Raw genomic sequence first — 23,149 nt, forward strand, 5'->3', positions numbered from 1 at the left:
GCACTTAAATGAAGTGCCGTGGGAGCTGCAGGGCCTCTGTATACCTTTACTTACCTTGGCTCCACACGCACCGCCATGGCAATGCGGCATCAAATGACGCAGCTAGGTCATTTGACGTCAAATTGCTATGTCAACGTGACATCATGACGCCGGAGCCGATGTAAGTGGGGGTGAGGGGAACGCCGGCAGAGGGCGCAGGGAAAAAAATTTGGGCCCACCTGGACTAGACTATAGCTTAAGCCCTTGGTAACTGGATGGCCAGCTAAGCTGGTTCCCAAGCCAAAACATGCCCATGTAAACGCAACAATGTAACAAAGTCTCTACATACAATAATAAGGGTTTTGCTTATCTTAGTCCTTTTGGAGCAGACGTCCCTGCTTCATCATGGCCTTGTCGTCCTTCCTTTCTAGTGTAACTCAGCCCCAGGTTGAGCCCAGAGAAACTCGTCTGTACCAGCTTCCGCAGCTACAGTAGGGAGCACTTCTACCCCTCTTCCCTTATCTGAGAAATCAATCTCTCTGTCTCTGTCTCTGTCTCTGTGTGTCTCTCTGTGTGTCTCTCTGTGTGTCTCTCTCTGTGTCTCTCTCTGTGTCTCTCTCTGTGTCTCAGGAATCCTGCTTAATTAGGCTGCAGGTGGAAGGCAATTTGTTTGCCTTATCACTCTGAGTTCAGTGTGTTACAATTTGCATTGGGTATTTTATATTTAATTTTCCTATACGGCATTTACTATACCAAGGTTTTTATGTGGTTCTAGGAACACATTAGAAGGTCTTGAGACTGTTTTACTACATGTACAGTATTTGTGACGTGTTTTTTCCAATAAATTTTGTTATACTTTGTTCACACCTGAGTGCTTTATGTGGGATAAACCTATACATTTGCACGCCCCGGGCGAGTGGATTTAACATCGTGGCGAGCTCCTATTGGCCCAAGCAGCACACGTGTGGTACTAGGTGGCGAGTAAATTTTTTTGTTTGGCGAGTAGATTTTTTGGTGATTTGTCGACCACTGTGTGTGAAAGGCGGGGTTGCAGACTTGCCTAAGACATGCAGATGAGCATACAGCTATGTGTGTGTGTGTGTGTGTGTGTGTGTGTGTGTGTGTGTGTGTGTGTGTGTGTGTGTGTGTGTGTGTGTGTGTGTGTGTGTGTATATATATATATATATATATATATATATATATATATGTGTATATATATATATATGTGTATATATATATATATATATATATATATATATATATATATATATATATATTACATTATGGTGAGTAAAAAAGTGACAAAAACCCTCCACAGGAAAGCAAAATTATGCAAATATAGCTGTATGCTCATCTGCATGTCTTAGGCAGGTCTGCAACCCCGCCTTTCCCCATTATCACCCAGCATACAGCACTTACACTGCAGCAGGGGATTCTGGGAAATGACATGCAAATGAGCACACAGTGTCACTTTTTGCCTCAATAACCATTTTTAACATGGTTCCCTATAGGCTTAAGCTTGCTGCATGGTCACAGCTTTGAGCACAGCCAGGGTTAAGGTGCATACCCAGAAAACCACCCACAGACAGCTGTTTCGAACTTTTTTTTTTTTCATTTCTTTACATAATGTTATACCTCTATTCCTTTTCTAAACCTCCTTTCTTTATTTTTGCTTTCTTTTTCTGTTTTTTCTGCTTTTCCTGCTTTTTAACATACACCCATTCCCTTATTTCCTCCCCATTTACAATCCCCACAAACTCCAAAACTTTTTCCACCTCTTCCCCTGAACAAAACTCTTCTCTCCTCCTCTCCTCTTCTTTTGCTTTACAGGATGCTGCTTCTACCTCTGCTGCATGTCTAATTATCCAATCGTCCTCACAGTCTTCCTCCACTAACTTTTCCCTTTCCACAGAAAGACCCTTCTTACTTCCCCTCTCAAACTCCACCTCCTCCTCTACTCTAGGCTGACATTCTTCGTTCTCTTTATAATCACACAGAAAGTCACAAAATAACCTCTCCTCTGTTGTAAGCTGATATACTTCCTTCTCTTCAGACTCACACAATATTTCACTCACAAACTCCAAAACTTTTCCTGCCTCTCCTTCTTTTCCCTTTCCATCCTCACTGACATACAGTAACCTCTGAGCTGACCTTTCTCACTATTCTGCACCTGTACATTAGTCTTTTCCGGACTCTGTCTCGTAATTTGTCTAGCACGATTACCCACAATTGATGACATCGTACTTGTCCTTTTTTTGCACCAAATCTCACTCTTCTTTAAACACTTTCTCGCCAAATGTCCAGACTCATAGCAAAAGTCACATTTCTTTTGTACTCTGCATTTTGCAGCCACATGACCCTCTTTACCACAGTTGTGACACACCATTCCCACCTCCCCACATCTCTCTTCCAAATGTCCATATTGTTGACAGTTCTTACATCTCTTGGGTTGGCCCCAATATTCCAAAAAGCCTTTTTTCCCACCCACCTTGAAAACAGCAGGGGGGTGCATCACTCCCCCTGCACATGCTGGGTCCGGTCTTAGACGTACGTGAAATTCCCGCTTGCCATTAAATATCCCATAGCAATTCAAAAGTTCTTCACCATCTCTTACAGTTGCACAATAATGTCTCAAAAACAAGGCTATCTCCTCCTTCACAAAAGGATCATACATGTGCACAATTATGCTTCTTTCCTCCAACAAAAAACTTGGGATAACACTGATCCCCTTCATCCTCTGGTCACTCGCGTTTTTCTTGCATCTCTCATATGCACTCAAGCAGTCCTCCTCCTTGCGGAAGGTCACATCAAAGATTCCCTCTTCCTGGAAGTCCTGCAGACAGTAGACTTGTGCAATCTTCATCTCCACCAGGTCAATCAAGATCTCCTCCACGATATACTGGAGTCTCACCCAGGCTCTCTCCGCCTCAACCACCAGGAATCTGATGGTCTGCTTTCGGTTCTCCATCGCCGCCGTCTTTGTCCTCGTCATCCTGAGCTTCGGTGCGACGCCCTAATAGCAGCAGGGGGGTTAAGCCTATTATGGCGATCCCCCCAGGCAAAGGCGTCGGCCCGTCACTCTCTCTCTCTCCTGCTCACGTGCTTGTCCGCTCCTGACCGCCCCCTGTGCTCAAGCTGTCATGCTCCGTCTGTCCGACCGTCAAGGATCTGGTGCGGCACCCCAAAATCAGCGAGGGGGTTTAGTCCATCAGGACGATCCCCCAAGGCCAAGGCGCCGGCCCTTCACCATCTCTCTCTCTCTCCTTGTCCGCTCTTGATCACCTCCCGCTGCCTGAGATGGCGTACCCCCCTAATAGCAGCATGAGTCCTAAGTCCCTTCCGGAACGATGACTCAAGGCCAAGGGGGCACAGTCTCAGCTACACAGCTGTTTTGACCTTGATGGGTCTTATCAGTGTGGGGTTGATTTTACTGGGAATGCAAGAGAGGCTATGGGATAGGCTAAACCATAATACTGAGTTACATTATGGTGAGTAAAAAAGTGACAAAAACCCTCCACAGGAAAGCAAATATGCAAATATAGCTGTATGCTCATCTGCATGTCTTAGGCAGGTCTGCAACCCCGCCTTTCCCCATTATCACCCAGCATACAGCACTATGCTGGGTGATAATGGGGAAAGGCGGGGTTGCAGATATATAGTGGTCAACAAATCACCAAAAAATCTACTCGCCAAACAAAAAAATTTACTCGCCACCTAGTACCAAACGTGTGCTGCTTGGGCCAATATTTACTCGCCCGGGGGTTAAATCCACTCGCCCGGGGCGAGCAAATGTATAGGTTTGTCGAACACTGTGTATGTATATATATATATATATATATATTATATATATATACCGGTATATATAATTAATTTAGCCCCACAGATGGGGCTGGTACTAACGACCAGATATCACACATGTCTCTGAATTTTTAAAGCTGGTCTTGCAGTAGGTACCTGGTTTGGGCGGGTTGCGGATCACAGTTGGGCAACGCTGGTCTTACTGGAGTACTCTGGCAGTGTTTTGTTTAGCAGTTAACTAGTATGTTCGTATTTTTAATAAAAGCTGTGTCCGTTTAATCCTCTAGTCTAGACCTTTACTGTGTGCGTGCTTCAATTAAAGGTTATGTTTTACCAGGGAGCTTGGGGAGTGGGGGTGGGGGGGAGAGAGGGAATCGATGGCTCAATAGTCATATAGACTTCTAGGGGAAAGCCATCATAACACAACACTAAAACAACACATTGTGGAATAAGTGTGAATACATTTGTACGCAGTGGGCTGCATTTTCTCTTATACTGTATATGCATAATTTAGAAGCATCTTGTATTTACAAATATTACTTTAATATATTATTATTACGTTAGTTAAGCTGGTTTTTGCATGTATATTAATTGTGATATGTAGCATATACATTTCTAGATTATTTGCTTCAATTTCAATGATTTAGAGATATGGGAAGTGGTTTGTGAAGCTAGATGAACTAGAAAATGGTTACTATATTGCATTCACATATTTACAGTTCTGTTTTCCTTGTATCAATATTCCAGTGTTAGAGTTGTATAAACAGCTGTTCATGGCTCGTGCATAAGAATTTTGCTCAAAGCTATCAAACATTTATCACATTTAAGGAAAAAACTAGAGGTGGAAATAATGATCACCGTCATTTTTTTACAGCTACCCTCAGCGCCTCTGAATTTCCTTGTAAGAAAAGAATGGATAAAAAGCAAATTATTTTAAAATGTTTGGCAGAAGATTAAAAAAGGACTTTGTGAAAATTATAACACCAAAATTAGGATTGGCAACGTCTTATTTTATCAATCATATCAAATGAAAACCAATATACAGAAATGAATTTATTTCGTTTTAGGATTTGATTACAATGTAACAAAAACACTTTTTACATCTGTGACCTTTTGCTAAATACATGTAAGGAATGTTAAAGCATTTCAGATTTTTGGCTTAGGTTGATTTCCTGTTTCTTTTACAATCCCCTTGATACGAGGTCTGGTTGTTACACCTTGTATTTTTCTTTGCCTTTTTCATTGATGATGCACAAATGCTGAAATATAAAGTTTGACAATAATTTACAAAACGTCTTTTTATAGTATTCATGGGTAACTTCTCCACACAATATACCCAATTATTCAGTTAGTGTATTACTGACATTAAAGCGGCATTTCCCCATGGGGGAAGTTTCTCCCCACTCCGCCCCAAGGTATGAAGCATGAACCATGTTAATTTACATTTAAGTGCCGGGGACCCGAGATATAGATATATATATATATATTCTGGTGTCCCACTGGCCAATAGGAAGCCATGACATCATCCCTGGCAGCTTCCAATTCGACCGCAGGACGCTGGACCTTAAAACAGAAGATAGATACCGGCAGCACCTTTAGAGGTAAGTGTGTCAGGAAGCAGGGGATCCCCCGGGGCTTAAACTAATGTGGTTCAGCTCCGGAGACCACCTGCTACCCACTTAGGGGGGAAATGTTTTTTATTTATTTTTTAAATAAAAGTTACTTTAATATTTTTGTATTAGTATAATATTAGAGTAAAATGTTGAGCACCATCTCTAATCCACTTAAAAATACTCCCACGGGCACTCTATAACTCACACCATAATGACTGTAGTGTAAAGCTCTTGGTGCAGAATTGTCTGTCTCAATATTTAAATGAATCCCCAATGCTCACGTTCTGGTATTATGTGCACTTTCCTGTGTTCTTCAGAATTGTACAATGATAATGTAAGAAGCACTATGCAGATTGTTATTGAGATAATACATTTTAAAAAGCAGCAGTCCATCTTCCTCTATTTTCCTGGTGGTGGTGGAGGAGGGGGGGGGGGGGTGGTGGTGGTATTTATTTTAATAATACCTGAACCAGGGGTTCCTTAAGAGCTGATCCTTAGTGCTTCAACTTCTGGGGAACCCCAAGACCCTGAGATATAATAGTTTTTGTCCACCAGTCAAGAATATTTGCCCGCAAGAGACAATATGGCTTCGGAGGTCATGCTCACTCCAATGGTTAATACAAAGTTGCAACTTCATCAGCTATTGACGTTGCAACTTTCTACTGGTGACCTTGCTTTCATATTTGTAGTTTCCACTCACTGACACAACAAACTAAAATATCTCAGAAACCAGGGGAAAGGGGGGGGGGGAGGAGTTTGGAGGAAAAAAATCTAATCCCAAAATTGAGGATTGTTGCTTTAAAGCATGTTCTCATATACGATACACCAGGGGTGCGCACACTCCTGCCTGCTATCCTCCTGAGTCGAAGGGGGGGGGGGGCCCTTACCTCTAACGTGGCTTCAAATGACGCTGCGGGGTCATGTGACGTCACATAATTTGATGTCACGTCTCCATGGCAACGGGCGTCATTTGAGGCCACGTTGCAATGGAGACGCGTGACTAAAACCGGGTAAGCAGTTTACAAAGGCCTCGCGCTCTCAGCGCAGGACTTCTGTAACCGCTGTGCCCCCCCCCAAAAAAAGTCTTGCGCCCCCCCAATTTGTGCACCCCTGCGATACACCACTGAGCAAAACACCGATGATGATGAACTTCTTCTAGTGATTAATAAATCATGTGCTTGTCGTAGACCTAAATCTTCTCATGTGTTCCCAGTTTCCAAGGTAATCCTAAAAAAAAAAGTAATAATCAGCTAAATAATTCTATCACTTCTAGCAAGTGAGGAACCTTTACAGCAGGGTAAATAACGCGATTCTCTTGTGCCTTGGATAATAAAAACAAAGGCTCACAGTGTCAGTGTGCTCTGCCGTGCATGGTGTGTCATGCTCTCCTTTGTATAATGTTGCATACATAAGCAATTACAGTAATACTGCATGCCCAGGAGACATCGTTGAAATATCCAAACAATTCCTTTTTTGCAATGGGGTTTTCATTATTATGGGCGCTGTTGACTTTATTAAAGAGAAAATTAGCAGCCGCTTTTTGGGAGAGGATTGTGTAACTGCTAATTAGGTCCAGTCAACATCACACAGTCCCATACAATCACACAACGCTTAATAGAAAAAGAAGCATGCTTACATGGAGATCTCGAAAGTGCTCGTTGTAGTCTAAGGCGTAGCCGACCACAAATAAGTTGGGAATTTCAAATCCAGTATCTTTGAATAAAAAGCAGAGATCTAACCTTTATTATTTAAGTAGATTGTAATTTGATGTCTACATTCACACTGTCAGTCACGTGAGAACAACGTCAGGTCCCAATCATTTCCTATAACGTCATTCACTGTGTTATTAGCTCTTCTGGCAGGAAAGAGGTATAACGGTCCCGTTAATAAAAGGGAAACTGTAAAATAACACCACAAGCTTCTATTTAACCATCTAATACATCCCTTTCCCACAGAGGCCAATGAAGACCCAGTTAATCGCAGATACATTGGTCTCCTGTGTAAAATGAAAGGGTGACAAGCAAAAAAAAAAAAAAGTTTACTTCGCCATCTGCTCTAAAAGCACACTGTATTTTAGGTTATATGTCTTACAATATACTACTTATACCTGCACAATACTGTAAGCCAGCTGTATATTTCTTTGCTAGCAATATAGCTTTCAAAAGAAATGTATGTATGTATTTATTTACATAGCGCCATTAATGTACATAGCGCTTCACATTAGTAATATACGTGACAATCATAAATAACAAATAATACAAATAACAGATCATGGGAAGAAGTGCTGCAGACATAAAAGTAACATTGTGGAAGAGGAAAGAGAAAATACAATGAAACACATTGATGTTCAAGCATTACAAAAATAATATTTTAAATAATCATTCATCTTTTAAAAATCCAGTCTATAGATGAGCGAATTTAACAAAATTTTTTTTTTACTTTCGAAAACTTTATTTTAAAAAAAATGTAAAAAAAACCTTGCAAACTGGCCGATTGAAGTTTTAACATTTCTGTTTTAGTAAAATTCTCCTAAACATTTATTTTCAAAAATGATTACGCCTTTTTTTGCTGCATATCTACTGCAGACATACTGGACTTGCCAGAATAGGCACTATATATATAATAAACTGGAAGCGCATTTCTATCCCCTTCTTTGCCAGAGGAGAGAAGGGGTTAATGTGAGTGTCCTACTTAACATAGGTTTAAATAGCTTTTATTATTTAGACTTAAGACATAAATCGCAAGGACAAATACTCCAACACGCACAGCTAGGAGCTAGATAATGAAGGCAGTCCCAGCTATCTCCCCACCATAAATACATTTGTAAACCACCTATAACTTAATTGGACAAGCACATCCTTGAGTTTGTTTTAATTTTACCAGCAAAAATATCTTGGGAACCCAGGGGCCCTCTGAGTTAGGTTTAGCATCGCCCAGCTCCAAGGGATCCCCCAGTACCGATTATTTTTAAAAATGGGGGAATTGCTGCATGAAACTCTTCACTGCCATTGGTCGGGTTATAAAACAGAGATATTCTTCACTTTTCAAGTCCCTTCAAAGTCACTTTTTATTTGTAATGGTAATTTTAACAAAGATTGTTCTGCTCTTTGCAAACATGAAAGAGAGACGTGAAGCCTCAAACTTGTCTATGAAAAACTAACGTACGCAGCTCACAAAAAAACCCCACATTTTGTGAAGTGTCTAAAACTTGTATCTAACTCTCAAAACGTTTTTTGGGAAAAATTGTTTCATTATGCAGTTGGCTTCCTTAAATTCAATCCCCCTTAAAGAAAATGAATAAACATGTGTATCTTCTGTGAGGACCATGAAACGCAAAGTACAGTACTTAGACTTGGCTTGCTCTGTTAAAGGACTGGGTACTAGGCGGGAACTAGGCAGTTCCTGCTCCGCATACTGTACAATCACACAAAGACAAGCAGGTCAAATAACTAAAAAAAAACCTATCAATTTTTTTCTAACCGCGTTTAAAAGTAGCATTAAAATTTAATATTTAAAAATACTTGCATGGGTGCAGACTTTTTAAAACTAGAGTAACTAGGCCCCCTCTGGTCCCCGGTTCCTCCATTTCCCCCCCTTCTTTTACCTCCCATGCAGGGAGGTTGTGGCTGGGCGAGTGGGTCATCAGAGAGGTCCCCGGCGAGCGCCGCTATATTGGGAATGCCGCGCATGCGCAGAGTGCCGGAGGCTCGGCAGCAATTCCAAAGAATGGTGCGCATGCGCAGGATAGTGGCAGCCATTACATTACCATCCGCAAGGGAACTACAAGCCCCATAGGGCACAGGGGCTGCAGAGCATGTGAGCCAAGACAGCCAATAGGGCTGCAGGGATTACGGAGCAGGAGAAAGGATACATTTGGCGCATTCTGAGCGTGAGGGGTAGTTGGAGCCAGGACAAAGAAGGGGAAGGTAGGGTCTAAGTGTCTGTGGCACTCAGAATAGGCCACATTCCCCCCCTCAGGTAATAGATAGGCCCCTTCCATTTAGCTTGTGGTTGCTTTAGGGAAGACCCCCTTAGGTAGGGACGCTTCCCCATTACTGTTTAGTGTCAATGACACAGTAAAGACGCCGCACAGTGATTGCGGCCTGTGGTCTGGGACCAGACCATCTCTGTTGCAAGAGACTCTGTATGAGTATATTATCCACGCTGGAATTCACCCACATGGAGGCGGACGCCATCACGGACGACGTAGCTGGATCGGAGGATCTCTGATGCTAAGTCGGCCGCACCGAGTACTGGAGTATTCGGCAGGTACCTCAACTAAGTGTACCAACACTCCACGGGATAGCGCTATCTCCTACACTTTTGGGTGGGCCCTGACACTGGGGGAAAAGGACATCAGGTTGGGGCCTTGTTATACTGTGTGGTACAGGGTACTGTGGTCTGTGTTCAGTAAAGGTGGTTGTTATATATCTGACTGTGTGTATTATTGTTATTGTTCCTGCAAGGGGCCTATCCCACTACGCTGGGATCCCTTACAGGTGGAGGCGCTGCCCAGAGACGAACCAGAATCACTCCAGGCTCCCAGTGGCGGAGGCTCAGGCCTCCAGGTTGCCAAAAGGTAATAGCAGCATTGGTAGTTCCTTCCCTGGTCCGGGGGAACAAGGGCTACACTAGCAATAGATGTCACATAATTTAACAAACGCTAATTGCTTACAACAAGCCATGTGCCTTTATAAATACATTCATTATGTATAGCAAATCTATCTATCTGTTGTCCTTTGTCATAAAACTGTTGCATTATTCACTTATAAAAAACTAAAACCTAAACCCTGTGCCTAATTGTAGACTGTATCGACAGATCCTTATGATGTGAATTAGCATAGAAATGTTTTACATCAAAATAAGACCCCGGAAGGTAACTAATAATGTAGGAACAATAGCACATGTAAGATAATTTAAAGTATGCACTTACAGTCTGGTCTGTACCTGTTGTTGACAGATGTCCTTTTCACCAGCAAGCTATACAAAAATGGAAACGTCAAATTTAATTTGTTCTTAATATGATTTTTTTTTTAATCAAGAAGACATCCATACCAGTGAGGTAGTAAAACTAAGAAATAGCACTACAACACCATGACATTTAGTTATGCACCAAGCACATCCTGGTAACTAGTACTAACCTTGCCACTTTCACCATTTTGGGATTGTACTTTTCTAAATGACTGAGGAGAGCCTTCATCGTCCTTCCAGTTCCAATAACGTCCTTCACATCAAAACAGATTAATACACAATGTGATACAACACACTAAAGCATTGGTCTAAATGGCAATAAAAAAAGGAGTGGTAATCTGTATGATATCATTTTATGGCCTAAAATCGGAAAGACAGAGAAACTTAAAATAAATCAATAAAATTGGTGTTAAAAAGAAATCCTAAATTAGGTTTTTGTAATACAAAAACCACATATTAATCCATACTACTGTCATACCTTGGCTGCTGCACTAACGGTCATATTTACTAAGCCATTCTACTGCATACACCTTGAATAGGATGTAAAGTGTCTTCCGGCGCCAGAAGAGGAGGTCTTATCAAGTAGCACCACTTAGTAAATATAACCCTGAGTGGGCTACAAATAAAGAATCATAAATGGCAATTGTGCTGTTAAATTGAATGTCAACACATGAAAACGCTTTGCATCAATTTAACAACGCTCACACGACTGCGCAACATGGAACGTACTCATAGCAGTTATATGGTGCAATATATATATATATATATACAATATATATATATATATATTGCAGTTTGTGCCCCTAATCAACTTATTTTTTCCTATCTTTGTGTTGATTCAATTAGCCAGACCTGAAGTGTATTAAGTTATGTCCCTAGTATAAGAAATAGAGTGTGCACAGGAGTCCATATTTTTTATCACACTTTAGCCAATAACTGTGCCAAAAAATTCTACTAAAACAGAATTTGAGAAAAACAAATTCAATTCAGCCAATAAATATGCGAATAACGTTTAGTACTAGTACAGTAGTAATAGTTTAGGTCTCTTGAGCTCTGCATACACTAGCAGAGTTAAAAAAACATAAGCTCTGATTGAAAAACTATTCAATACAAAAGGCAATACAGCCATTTCTATAACGTTTTTAGGTTTACTCAAACGTTAAATAATAGATACTTTTAAATAATGAATAAGACCATGTTGAGTTTTGCTTTTGTGCTAGATACTATGCAATTATCTATAAATTCAACAAATTGAGATACTGAAGTTGTCTTACCTCCACTATCAGCACATTCTAAATCAAAGGGAAAAAAGAAAGTAGTTGGCTGTATAAACATAGCAGACATACAGGCAAAACAGGTTATTTTACTCACCACTAGATCACAAACCAAGGTAGCTATTACATCTTATGCTAGTTCTTGTTATGCAGCTAGGCTTTAGTTTAAAATTGACAGTTTTATATGGATATCTTTAATTGACAGTAAATTGTGGTATCCCACTTGTTTTCTTCAGCTATAATATTTGATAATAGTACCCATAACAATTCAATGATGAGAAGCATCCTTTCCTCCGAGCTCACTGTATTGTACATACAGGAGGCACCAGAATACCTGCGACTACATTCTCTACTAAGGTGTCCTTGAGGGAAACAACTTCGGATTATCTGCAACCTACCAATCGAACAGAGATTGTATCAGATGTGCCTGATTATATCCTACTTCTTGTAAGTGTAGGGTTTCAGTTTTCCCCCGATTGGATGAACACCAGCGTCACGTTTCCTATGTGATTCAGTTTTTATATTATTTTTTATACTTTTTATTCCATTGTCATACCATATCTAGCATCACTGAATTTGTTGTTGAGTGTATATATGTTTGTTGGTCTGTTGTAATCAGTTGTTCATTGTTGGATTGTTTTGTTGTTTGTATGTCATGTCCCATTAGTATTTGTATCTGGTTAGCAATATACACTATGACATTTTCATGTGCTTATCTCCACGTGCCCTGAGAACATCTCCAAGGTCATCAGAGGTACACCGACCTACCGTACTGGAATCACATTCATGGTTCGATCAATCCTTTTACCTTGATATCTGGACAATAATTTAGAGGCACCGGAATATATTTGTTGTTATCTATGACTTGGAAACTACCATTGAACCCAATAAGCACTATTGAAGTTTAATAAGTAACACCCAATGTCTCAAAACAGCACTGAAAATTAAAGATGACAACGGACTAAATGAGCTTCACTTTGATGTGAGACCCTCAGGTGACCCTACTGAGTTATATACATATTTTACATCCCTGAGTGTTGTTTGTAAGAGACTGGAAAAAAGGTAGATTACGAATGGAATAGATATGGTTTGTTTTTGTGTAATGCAGGTGTAATTAGGCGAGTGGAATAATAGTACAGTATAATAATGCAGTTTGTTATTGGCACATTGAAATACCTTTCCAGTCAACTTTGACAGGTCTTCTCCACCAATTATCTGCATTTCTCCCATGGACTTATCATTCTAAATAAAATAACATAAAAGACATGCTTAAAAAGATTGCCATATTTTTAACTACACAAATCTGTGGGAAAGCTACCAATAGTGAGATTTTAATAAGACCGTAAATACTAGGTAGAGTAATGTACGGTACAAATCCATCACTTAATTCATATTTCGTATGTTGCAAGACTTGTTTTCTGCTCCAGAACTATGTTATTTGTGGGAGGATATTTTTTCCTAGAGATGTGTGAACTGATCAAATTTATTTTACATTTTGTTTCATTTGAAATTTTGTGACATTTTTGTAAAATCTAAAAAAAAAAAAAAAAATCTAAATATATTTTAAACATGTGGCTAACATTGTGTAATTTTCCAATTCATTTTAGAAATAAGGCAAACATGGCGACATTTCCTTTTTTGGGGGGAAATACAGTTGAAAAAACTGGCACGTCACTCATGCGACCTTCCAAAGTTTTTGGAGACATTTGATCACTTTTTTTTTGTTGCAAATTTGACAAATTTCGCTGGGTTTGTGAACTCAGGCGAAGAGTTCGTACCCCATTCATTTTTACAATTCAATACATTTACTTTTGATTCCTAAGAGATCCGATAGTGCACTTTGGCCAAACCTTATAAAAAAGCCCCACTAAGGCTAAATCTAATCTCACTGTTCTCTTCTGATGCAAATCCTCTGCTACCAGAGGGACAACTTTGCTTACTAAAAAAGCATTATATAAACAATTTACAACACAGTTCATTTCATTTATTTGTACCAAAAAATAAGGATTGGTCAAGAAGTTTTTTGATGTCTTTTTTTCCCCCCCCCCCCCCTGTAGAGACTGCTGAACTTTTCTCCTTGGACTATTAGGCTTTGACTCCATACTGTATCATGGTACCCATGCACACCTCTACCTGCCTGGGGTCCAAAAAGTAAAGGGGGAATAATTAGGGAATTTGTTGAAGAGTGCATACTGTACCCTGCTTAACACATATAACAACACACAGAGAGGAGCTTAAAGATTTAAGTTAACATGTCACACCCCAGAAGAACCTTTGTCAGGATGAGTTAGCAGTGAGGTCATGCAGCGGCCTTAAAAATATTGATATAATTTTTTGTAATTAAGTAATAACCCCTGAAGAACAGGGCATTACTGGCCAATGATGCCCTGGCTGGAAGAGTTGAAGGCGCGAGGCGAAGCCGAGGGACTTTAACCCAGCCAGGGCATTATTGGCCAGTAATGCCCTGTTCTGAGGGGATTATTACTATTATAGGCTAAATGTAGGCTTATTTCATAAATAATAGACACTTTTGTATAGTTAAATAGATTTTTTTATTAAAATAAAATGGTAAATACATGAAACCACCTCTATATACGCTTACACTGCAGATATCTATATCCACACACTGCCGCCACCTTTGCGTACACACACACACACACACAGCAGCTCACACACAGCAGCTCACCCACAAACTGCTGCTACACACACACAAACACACACAAAACAGCACACCACACACAACACAGTGCCTCTACACATACACACTGGAGCTCTAGACACACAACACAACACCTCCTCTACACTCACTACACAGCACCTCTACACACACAGCAGCAGCTCTACACACACAGCAGCTCTACACACACACAAACTCTGCTGCTACACACATGCTACACCCATAAACACTGCTACTGACACACACACACTAGAGCTCTATACAAACACACACACACACACACAGTAGCTCTACACACACACAAACTGCTGCTAAACATACAACAGCACAACACACACACACACACACACGCACTGCAGCCACAATAAAAAATGCAGCCACTTACTAAACTTTGCACTCTCTACCCCCCTCACCTCTACACACAACACAGCACCTCTACACCTCCCCCCCCCCCCCCCACACACACACAACACTGCACCTCTATACACAACACACTTCTTTGCAGTCTTCCCCCCCACTCCTCCCCCCCCCCCAATTCAACTGAATCTGCTCAGAAAATCTCAGTCAGCTTGGGAGGGGGAGGAGTCAAACCATGGCTGATACGTCCTGACCAATCCCATGCCCTGTCTCAGAGCTGTTACTTCATTCAAACAAATCCCCTGCCCTGTCTCAGCTGTTCTGAAAGCTGATTGGCTGGAAATAAACAGATTGAAAACTGCCCTTTGCAAGCAGCTGAAATTCAGGGCATTACTGATTGGATAATGCCCGGAATTTTAACCAATCAGAGAGCAGGGTTTTCAATAATGCCCTGAATTTTACTGCTTTAGCCTATAAGACTATTTAATGCACCTATCTTTGTTTTCCATTTCAGTTACAGAACATGCTTTTGGCTAGTAAAGACTTACTTTACATATTTTATTATCCAGGTTGCTTTCTACTTTCTAAATTTCTATTGCTGTCAAGCACCACACTGTGCAGCCATTCAACCTGACAAATGCTCATTGACTTGACAACTTTATTGATTAGCTCCTATCCCTTTCTTCTACAATCCGGCACGTTTTAGGAATTTTTGATTGTCATATTCAACTGCCCCTGCAGCACCTCATCTTTCAATCATTACTATGACTTTTATCATTGCAAGATGTTTGTCTTTACTGGAACAACTCTCAGACTTTACAGATTAAGTATATCCCGTGTCAGATCACCACTTTACCTGCTCAGCCTCATTTAACCTCACTGTACACATGGAATGTATCATTATTAGCATTCCACAACAGTGATCAAAGTCAACTGGGAATGTTCCTTTGCTTCCTACTGCCTATGTTACAATTATTAGTATGTGTAAGGGGAAATAAATTATAGATCGGATGTGGCTGGAGAAATGGAAAGCATGAGGTTAAGTGAGGAGAAGGCTATATGAGGGAGTGGAGCACAAGGGGAAAATCAGATGGGAGGAAGTGAAATATTTGAGTGTTCCTGGATCGGAGGTGGCAAATCCCTCCTCCTGCCCATTGTAATAATGGATTAAAGGTTGGGTAGAAAGTAGTAATGTAGAAAGTGGTACTGCAAAGCTCTATGAAACTGGGAAACTAATAAAAGCATGTTACTTCTGATTTATAAACACACAATCCCAGCAAGCTGCTTCTGTTTTATTTATGTAATCATGAATTAATGGCAATTTTTTAATGTCTAAAAAAAAAAAGAAAACAAACAAGATGCCGAATGCTTGCCAATAATTTTTTAATTGTCACAGTGGAAGGACCTTGCACAGGAATGCACTTAAGATTGGTTCGGTCTGGGGAATAAGGAGGCTCTCCCCTTCTTTTTCTTGGTGGATTGATTGGCAGAGGAACTGCTATTGCCTGTGTTAGGTGAGTGGGTGTGGTGGTGTCCTCTCATGGTGGAAGAGGTAGCTCTGCAGCCCAATGGTGAGCAGCAGGGCGTGGTGGTGTTCCCCAATAATGGGAGAGGCGGTGCTACAGCCCGTACTTGGTGGCAGAGTTTGGTGCTATCCACTCATGAAGGTACTAATAACTCAATGGTGAATGGCAAGGTGTGGTAGTGTCCTCTCATGGAATGTTGGTTATGGAATTGTGATTGGCTCACTGAGCAGGTACGGCCGGTGTCTGATGTACAAGTTCGTCTAGAACTCTACATATACAGTACATGGTGCGGTCAAGGTCCTCTTAGTTTATGTATAGGATTGTGAATTTAAAAAATGCTGTGGGCAATTTCACCCACAAGTGTGTCTTGGTGTTTGAGTGTGTAGTAGTGGAACGCAGGAAGGTATGTGGGTGGCATGGTTACAAGGTGATGGGGCAATTGAGGATTTCCGCCAGTCATGGACATCATCATGTTAATTCATAATATTATAATACGAGTTCACGAGCACTACAAAAACAGTGTTTTCACACAATTAAAAGGAATTGTGTCTCTTTGAAAAAGGAATTCCTTTTTCCAGTGTATACTTTTAAAACTCCCAGTACTCTGTTAAGTCAAGCACCACCTTCATGGTGGTAACTGTACACAATTACAGTACAGTATAAGTATAAATATATGTATATACACATGTGACAATATTTGTTTTTTGTGTAGCTATATGGTTAGCATGCCAGAAAAATAGCATATCAGCAGATTGCGATGCAATCATCAAAATGAAATGCAGTTATTCTGGAATATCACAAACACATTTAAATCATCAGCAGTTTACGAAGTCTACATGATGAATAGCAAGGATTGTCAAAAGCCCAATGGAACCAGATCAGATTTTTTTTTTTTTAACAACCAATGTATATTTATATGGTTGGGCTCCTAACAATTCTAATTACGGTGTCTCTTTTTCCTCTTAGGCCTCGGACATGGTCAAAAAGACTGTTCTGAGGCGCGCTGAGCCGCGATGAAGGGAAACATTATCCCTATCAGCGTGGCTTTAGACGGCGCTTCCGCAGGCATGCGGAGGCGTGTGAAAATGCAGGAGATAGGCAAGTTTAAATTTTGCTGCTCATGCAAGCGCAGGGCCAGTCACGTGACTGCCAGAAGCCAATGGCAGTCGGTGACGTCGGCGCCGTGATGTGGCGCGCTAGCCCCGTCTCCCGATCCGCCTCCAGGCCTGCCTCCCAATAGCCTCCCACCCGGCACACAAGCACGCTCGCTGACGCTCATGCAGGGACAAGAGAAGAGCATGAGCGTCAGCGCTGCCCAGCGCCGCTCCCTGCACCATGTCCCAGGCCTTGGAAATTAAAATAATTTTCTGTGCTTAACTCCGATTGGCAAATGTAAAGAGTTTCGAGCTACTTTCACTTTCTGTTTATAGAACTTCTTCCTATTGAATCAATATTTACTTTATTATGACCTCCACGGGACAATAGGAAATTTGATAATCCACAGTTTAGAGGTTGATGAAAGAAAAAAATGGCGTTGCACAGTCGGAAGGATACACCAAGGGTTGTTGAGTAAAGCTATTTCAAAAATGTATTAGCACATAACAGGATTAAAAAAGCACTTACACGTTTCGTGCCTATCGATAGGCGCAAAATATGGAAGAATGCTTTTTTAATCCTGTTGAGTGCCAATAAATTTTGGAAATACTGAGCAGCCCTTTGTGTATACTTCCGACTGTGAAACGCCATTTTTTTTTCTTTCTTCAACCTCTATACCGGACACCGTCTGGAGCATGTGGACCGCGACACATCGTGTGGAAGATCCCGTGTGTATATTTCAAGTCTTCTTCTACTGGTGTTTTATAATTATGACTCAATGGAGATAATGCCCACACATGATGTATGACTAGCACCATCTTAGGCCAATTTTTTCATGGACTATATACTTAGGCTTTTTTAGCCACTGTTCATATTATCTGAAGGATTAACATATGAACTATTTCACTGCTCTGAGGCTTCTTTTATGATTAACTGTGGACTCACTGAGACCTATACTCTATCCGCTGTGTGTGTCATTGATACTTAATAGCTTTATAGTTAAGCAGTCTGTGCAACATTGTTGAATTTTGGGTCCAACTGCACAGCAGTAGGTTTTGGATGCGCTGACCTGTTTATTTTTTTTTACAAACTATTCTCTCTAATTCACAGTTTAACCAATGTTCATAACACATGATACTGTATAACAATAACCTGCAAGAGATCAAAAGAATATAGCTGACACACATGTTTCTATTTTACTATGTATAATAGGTACATGAAAACTCCTGTCCCATGTAACTGAAAATATCTAATAATAATAAAGTAACTCACCATTTAACACGTTGTCTAAGAATGATTAGAACAATACAGTCTTCAAAATTTACTTTATGTTTAACAATTTTTCCAATTTAGGCCCAATGGCCCGGAAGAGCAAAACTATTTGTTTATTGACAATATAATGTTTTAGTTAGAAATAGGCTTACATTGAACTGAGCAAATATGCAGTGACCAAGGTCAGTCAAAGTGCTTGAAACAATATACAATGGAGTCAAAAATGCTCATTTTAAAGTAACTATCCTCGTTTTTTTTTATTTTGTATGTTAATCAAGAGTTTTTTGGTGTAGAGATAAAGAATTGATACCACTATATGGAAGGTCCAGAGTTCGATCCCTGCATACTGTAAGTATTATGTAAAATGTATTAATGTTCAATTCCCACATGGTTGTAGGTGTGTGTATGTTTCCGTTAGCAATAAAGCATTGAATTGAATGTTTAAAAAATGTGTTGTATCATGTGACCCTCCTCTGCGATGCTGCGCACGAGAGCTGACAGCTGCAGATTGGCGAATACGTGGACACAGCCGTATGAAGTGAGGAGAGAGCTGACAGCAAAGAGGAGAGAGATCTAGATGTCGGTAAGTCCTCGCGCGGCAAAATGGAGGTTTTCAAATCACGGGAGTCACGCTCAGACTGGGTTAAACGCGGAATCGCATATATATATATATATATATATATATATATATATATATATATATACATATACATATACATATACGCATACGCATACGCATACACATACACACACACTCCGTTGTTTGAGAAAAACAGGAAGTGTGCATTGCTCAATTGTTCTGGGGGATATGGTTGTTTATTTTCCTGAACCAGGGGGATACTTTGGAGAAAGTTCCCAATATACAAGCAATTTGTCCACCATCAAAGAATATTTGCCCCTGACAAAGTCAGTGTAACTCACGAGACGCGTCTGGTGTGTGGGTGTGTGCCATTGGACGTATACGGCACGAGCAATCTGTGACAACAAATTAAGTGGGCAGAGTAAAGTCCTGTGGATGACGCAAAGGATGGTAACAGCGCAGAACAGACGGGACCTCGTCCATCGCTACCCTCTTTTCTCTGCGAGAGTTATAGTATTGTGAGGAGCTTAGTGTATGTCTTATGAGTGCAATATTGTTGGCTGCTAGTTTAAAACATACTTCACCATTGGGGATCCATCTCTGTGCTTATTTTTTCTGTATATATGACAATATTTGTCCAGTGAAGACATCAACTAGACTTTGGTCATACATCACGGCCTTCCTGAGACTAATGAGTTTTATGTGTTGTGTTTTGTTTGTAGACTTTCGGACAGTTTGTTACGAATGAGATTGTCTTTGTTACATGGAACGGTTTCGCAGTTAGTGATATTATATTAAACGTATGTCTTTTCAAGTTGCAATAACGTGAGAGTTGAGACAGACGATAGCCGCCTTTCTGGACAGCATGGTTACCGGAGCCTTGACTGTCACTGGAAACTAGGCTTATTTATAGGCTCGTATAATAGCACACAATAGTGTGAGAATTAAATTGACCAGATATTACCGTATTTAAATGAAGTTTAACAATACTAGGACAATTTGATGACAAAAGTCATACATTGATGGATTTCAAATTCTGTTTTGCCCGTGCTTCCTTCTGTGTTATGAATTTTTGTCCTATTGGGTTTACTCGCTCATCCCACAACGCGGTATAAAATATAGCATTTTCCTAGTATGTCTAAAAAAATTATTTGCTCATTACATATACTGTATTCTTTTCTATAGAAAAATAAGGCACATGTTCAGTTATAGGAACAGTCTCAGTTATATAATCATTTTTAATTGTTGTTCATATTACCTTTATATTTGTATTTCTTATATGGTCATACAGTTATGTAGAAATAATTGATCATTTCCATCCATGTTTGTGGGATGAATTTTTTATTTAATAGACTTTATAACTATATAACTTATTTATTGTATATCTGCGTCCTCGGTTATGACAACCTTACCAGCACTGCAAAAAGCACAGTGTTTCATATGTGATTTTCGGAGACAGGTTCTTTGGCGTACATTTTCAAATCTATTAACCTGGTTCGATTCCAACTATCAACTCTCCTTCTCACCTAGGGCCAGTCATTTTGGCCCATATTTACTAAATGGTGCATACCACACGTTCCGGTGACAGAAGACATCATATACCCAGAAGACATCTTATTGGGCCGTTAGGTGCCTTCCGGCACCAGATTTTGTCTTATAGCATAGCAGAGTTTAGTGAATATGGGCTCATACCTTACTATGCTCCAGGCACCAACAATGAGATTGTAGGCTCTTCACAGCAGGGACTTTATGTGACTCCTTGATTCTATGTACAGCGCTACATATGTTGCATTTTTAAATATCATATAAGAAAAAATATTATTATTCAAATAGTGCATAATAGGTACAAGTTGCAAAACAGGAGTGCCGTAGTATCTCCTCATCACAAAATCTCACTGGTTCTTGATGTAATCCATCTCCCAACATCTGATTTTTATGTACAATATCATTAGCATTAGTTAACCGATTACTCGGTCTAATGCGGAGTCATAGAAAACAACATTGCAAAGATTGTTCTGCGACACTTGTTCTCTGCCCATGTCCTGCCCATGTACAGGTTTGGAATCACCCTCTTACATCCTTCACAATGCTAATGTGCAGATACAGCTGGTATTTGTTTGACTAAAAAGTCATTTCCAGCTAGTTTAGTTAGGTTGTTATAGTTTAAAGATCAAACTACAAATGATGCAGTGTAAATTTTAAGCAGAATGACAAAGAATGTGAACTTAAAACCTGTTTCTAAAGCCACAAATTGATGTTTACAGCATGTCTACATGAATATAATTTGTTTGTTATATACTGTCAGCATTGCATTGTCCCGGGGCACATGCAACATGTGCATGTTGTATAACACTATCGCAAATCTACATTATACATGTTACATTTGCATTAAAGCAGCAACCGTTCTCTTTTTCTGAAAGCATTGAACCAGGGCGTCCCCGGGAGCTGAACTGCGTTCTTTTCTGTTCCTGAGATACTCACCGTTGCTATGGACAGATACAAGCAGAGTTATCAATCTTTAAGAAACAAAATCATTGAAATATGGCATTTTAGTGGGAGAGCCCTTCTTTCTATTGGAGACCGATAATACTGTATTAAAAAATAAACCAGTGAGACTCACAATACTTACACAACCCTGTATCCTAAAAACCTTAAGCCTTTACCCTAACATCCCTTACGCTAATTCCCTACCATAAAAACCTAACCCCTTACCCTAGAATGCCTATCCTTAACCACTACCATAACGGCTAAAACGCCTTATGATAACTTACTTGATTGGCGAAACAGCTGGCGGCTGAGTGTCCACCGGCGGCTGCGGAGAAGGGCCCCTCAGCGGCCAATACGCCAAAGCCGACTTGGTCGCAGCAAAACAGCCGCGACCAAATGTCAGATTCCGTGTATCCCGTCCTGGTTTTGAGCTTGGATAGAAATGGTCACCCAATAGGAAGACGCAACTGATGAAGTTGCAGCCTCTTATTGGCCCTGCGCGACGCACAATATTTAAACTGCCATTTTTTCCCGTGGAGGGGCTGAAACGCCGGCACCTCCACTGTATCTTGGAAACCACTGAGCTGAAAATAGCCTCTTCCAGCTGTGGGAAGCCCCCCAGTTCCCATTCTATAAATAATAATAAGAAGAAGAAAAAGAAATGAGTGGCCAGGTTTGCATCTTCAAGGGCACAAACCCGGTATATGGCATGACAGACCCCTCCCACATGTAATTAGCCTGGTACATACTGTTTACAGAATTGGTGGTGTAACTTCTAAGGATATCGAATTATGTTACATGGATAGATGCTACATTTAAGGTATAACATAATATTAAGCTTTAGACATAGAGAAAGTTGCCCTTTCATAAAGTTCAATCTGAGTGTCTTGTACATAGTTATTGTGTTTATCGTATTAAAACTGATAAGTTATATTTTAATGTCATAACCATTACTATTAGGTAACTTCAAGTTACATTAAGCCACTTTCATACTCTTAGACGCCGCGTAATTGGCCATTCAGACTGCACTTTAGGAAAGGGCATCTCTATCTCTCTCTTGGTGCATACAGTACCAGTTGACCCTCATACACACAGGGCTTTTTAAATATGTAAGGCTGCATTCAAGATGTACTGCCTTCTACATCCAGAGAGAATGAATAGCAGTGACAGATAGCAGTAAGAGGGTGCAATCTATGTAATTGAGGCCCTTTTTAAACCAAAAATGCAGACGCCTATAGGTATTTTTAAATATTACTAGCTTTTGTGCCCAGCTTCGCCCGGGGAATGTAATATATTATACATGTCCCCGCCCCCCCTCCCGGGAAATGTCTCCTCCCCCCCCCCGCTGGCGGTACATCTCCCTGCGCTGCTGTGGCATGTCCCCTCGCTGCCGGCACATCTCCCCGCGCCCCACCACTCCCACCCAATTGTTACATCTCACCCCGCTGCCAGCACATGTCCCCCCCCCCAGCCCCGCTTGTACATCTCCCCCCGCTAGCTGGCACATCTCTCCCCACTGG

At 40.6% G+C, this 23,149-nt stretch overlaps 1 protein-coding gene across 2 annotated transcripts in view; it reads right to left on the minus strand.

Moving 5' to 3' along the window:
* Nucleotides 1–4,817: 4,817 nt before the first annotated feature.
* PRTFDC1 (phosphoribosyl transferase domain containing 1) overlaps nucleotides 4,818–23,149 on the minus strand; it is a 31,885-nt gene continuing 13,553 nt past the window's right edge. For both annotated transcript variants that reach the window (XM_075587603.1, XM_075587604.1), the window contains exons 5-10: nucleotides 12,812–12,877; nucleotides 11,636–11,653; nucleotides 10,532–10,614; nucleotides 10,324–10,370; nucleotides 7,027–7,103; nucleotides 4,818–5,036 (exon numbers count right to left, since the gene is read on the minus strand). In XM_075587603.1, the coding sequence (XP_075443718.1) occupies nucleotides 4,989–5,036; nucleotides 7,027–7,103; nucleotides 10,324–10,370; nucleotides 10,532–10,614; nucleotides 11,636–11,653; nucleotides 12,812–12,877 (339 nt within the window). In that variant the 3' untranslated portion in view covers nucleotides 4,818–4,988. The remainder of the gene's footprint in view (nucleotides 5,037–7,026; nucleotides 7,104–10,323; nucleotides 10,371–10,531; nucleotides 10,615–11,635; nucleotides 11,654–12,811; nucleotides 12,878–23,149) is intronic.

This window comes from Ascaphus truei, chromosome 2, assembly GCF_040206685.1.
Source record: "Ascaphus truei isolate aAscTru1 chromosome 2, aAscTru1.hap1, whole genome shotgun sequence".
Lineage (NCBI taxonomy): Eukaryota > Metazoa > Chordata > Amphibia > Anura > Ascaphidae > Ascaphus > Ascaphus truei.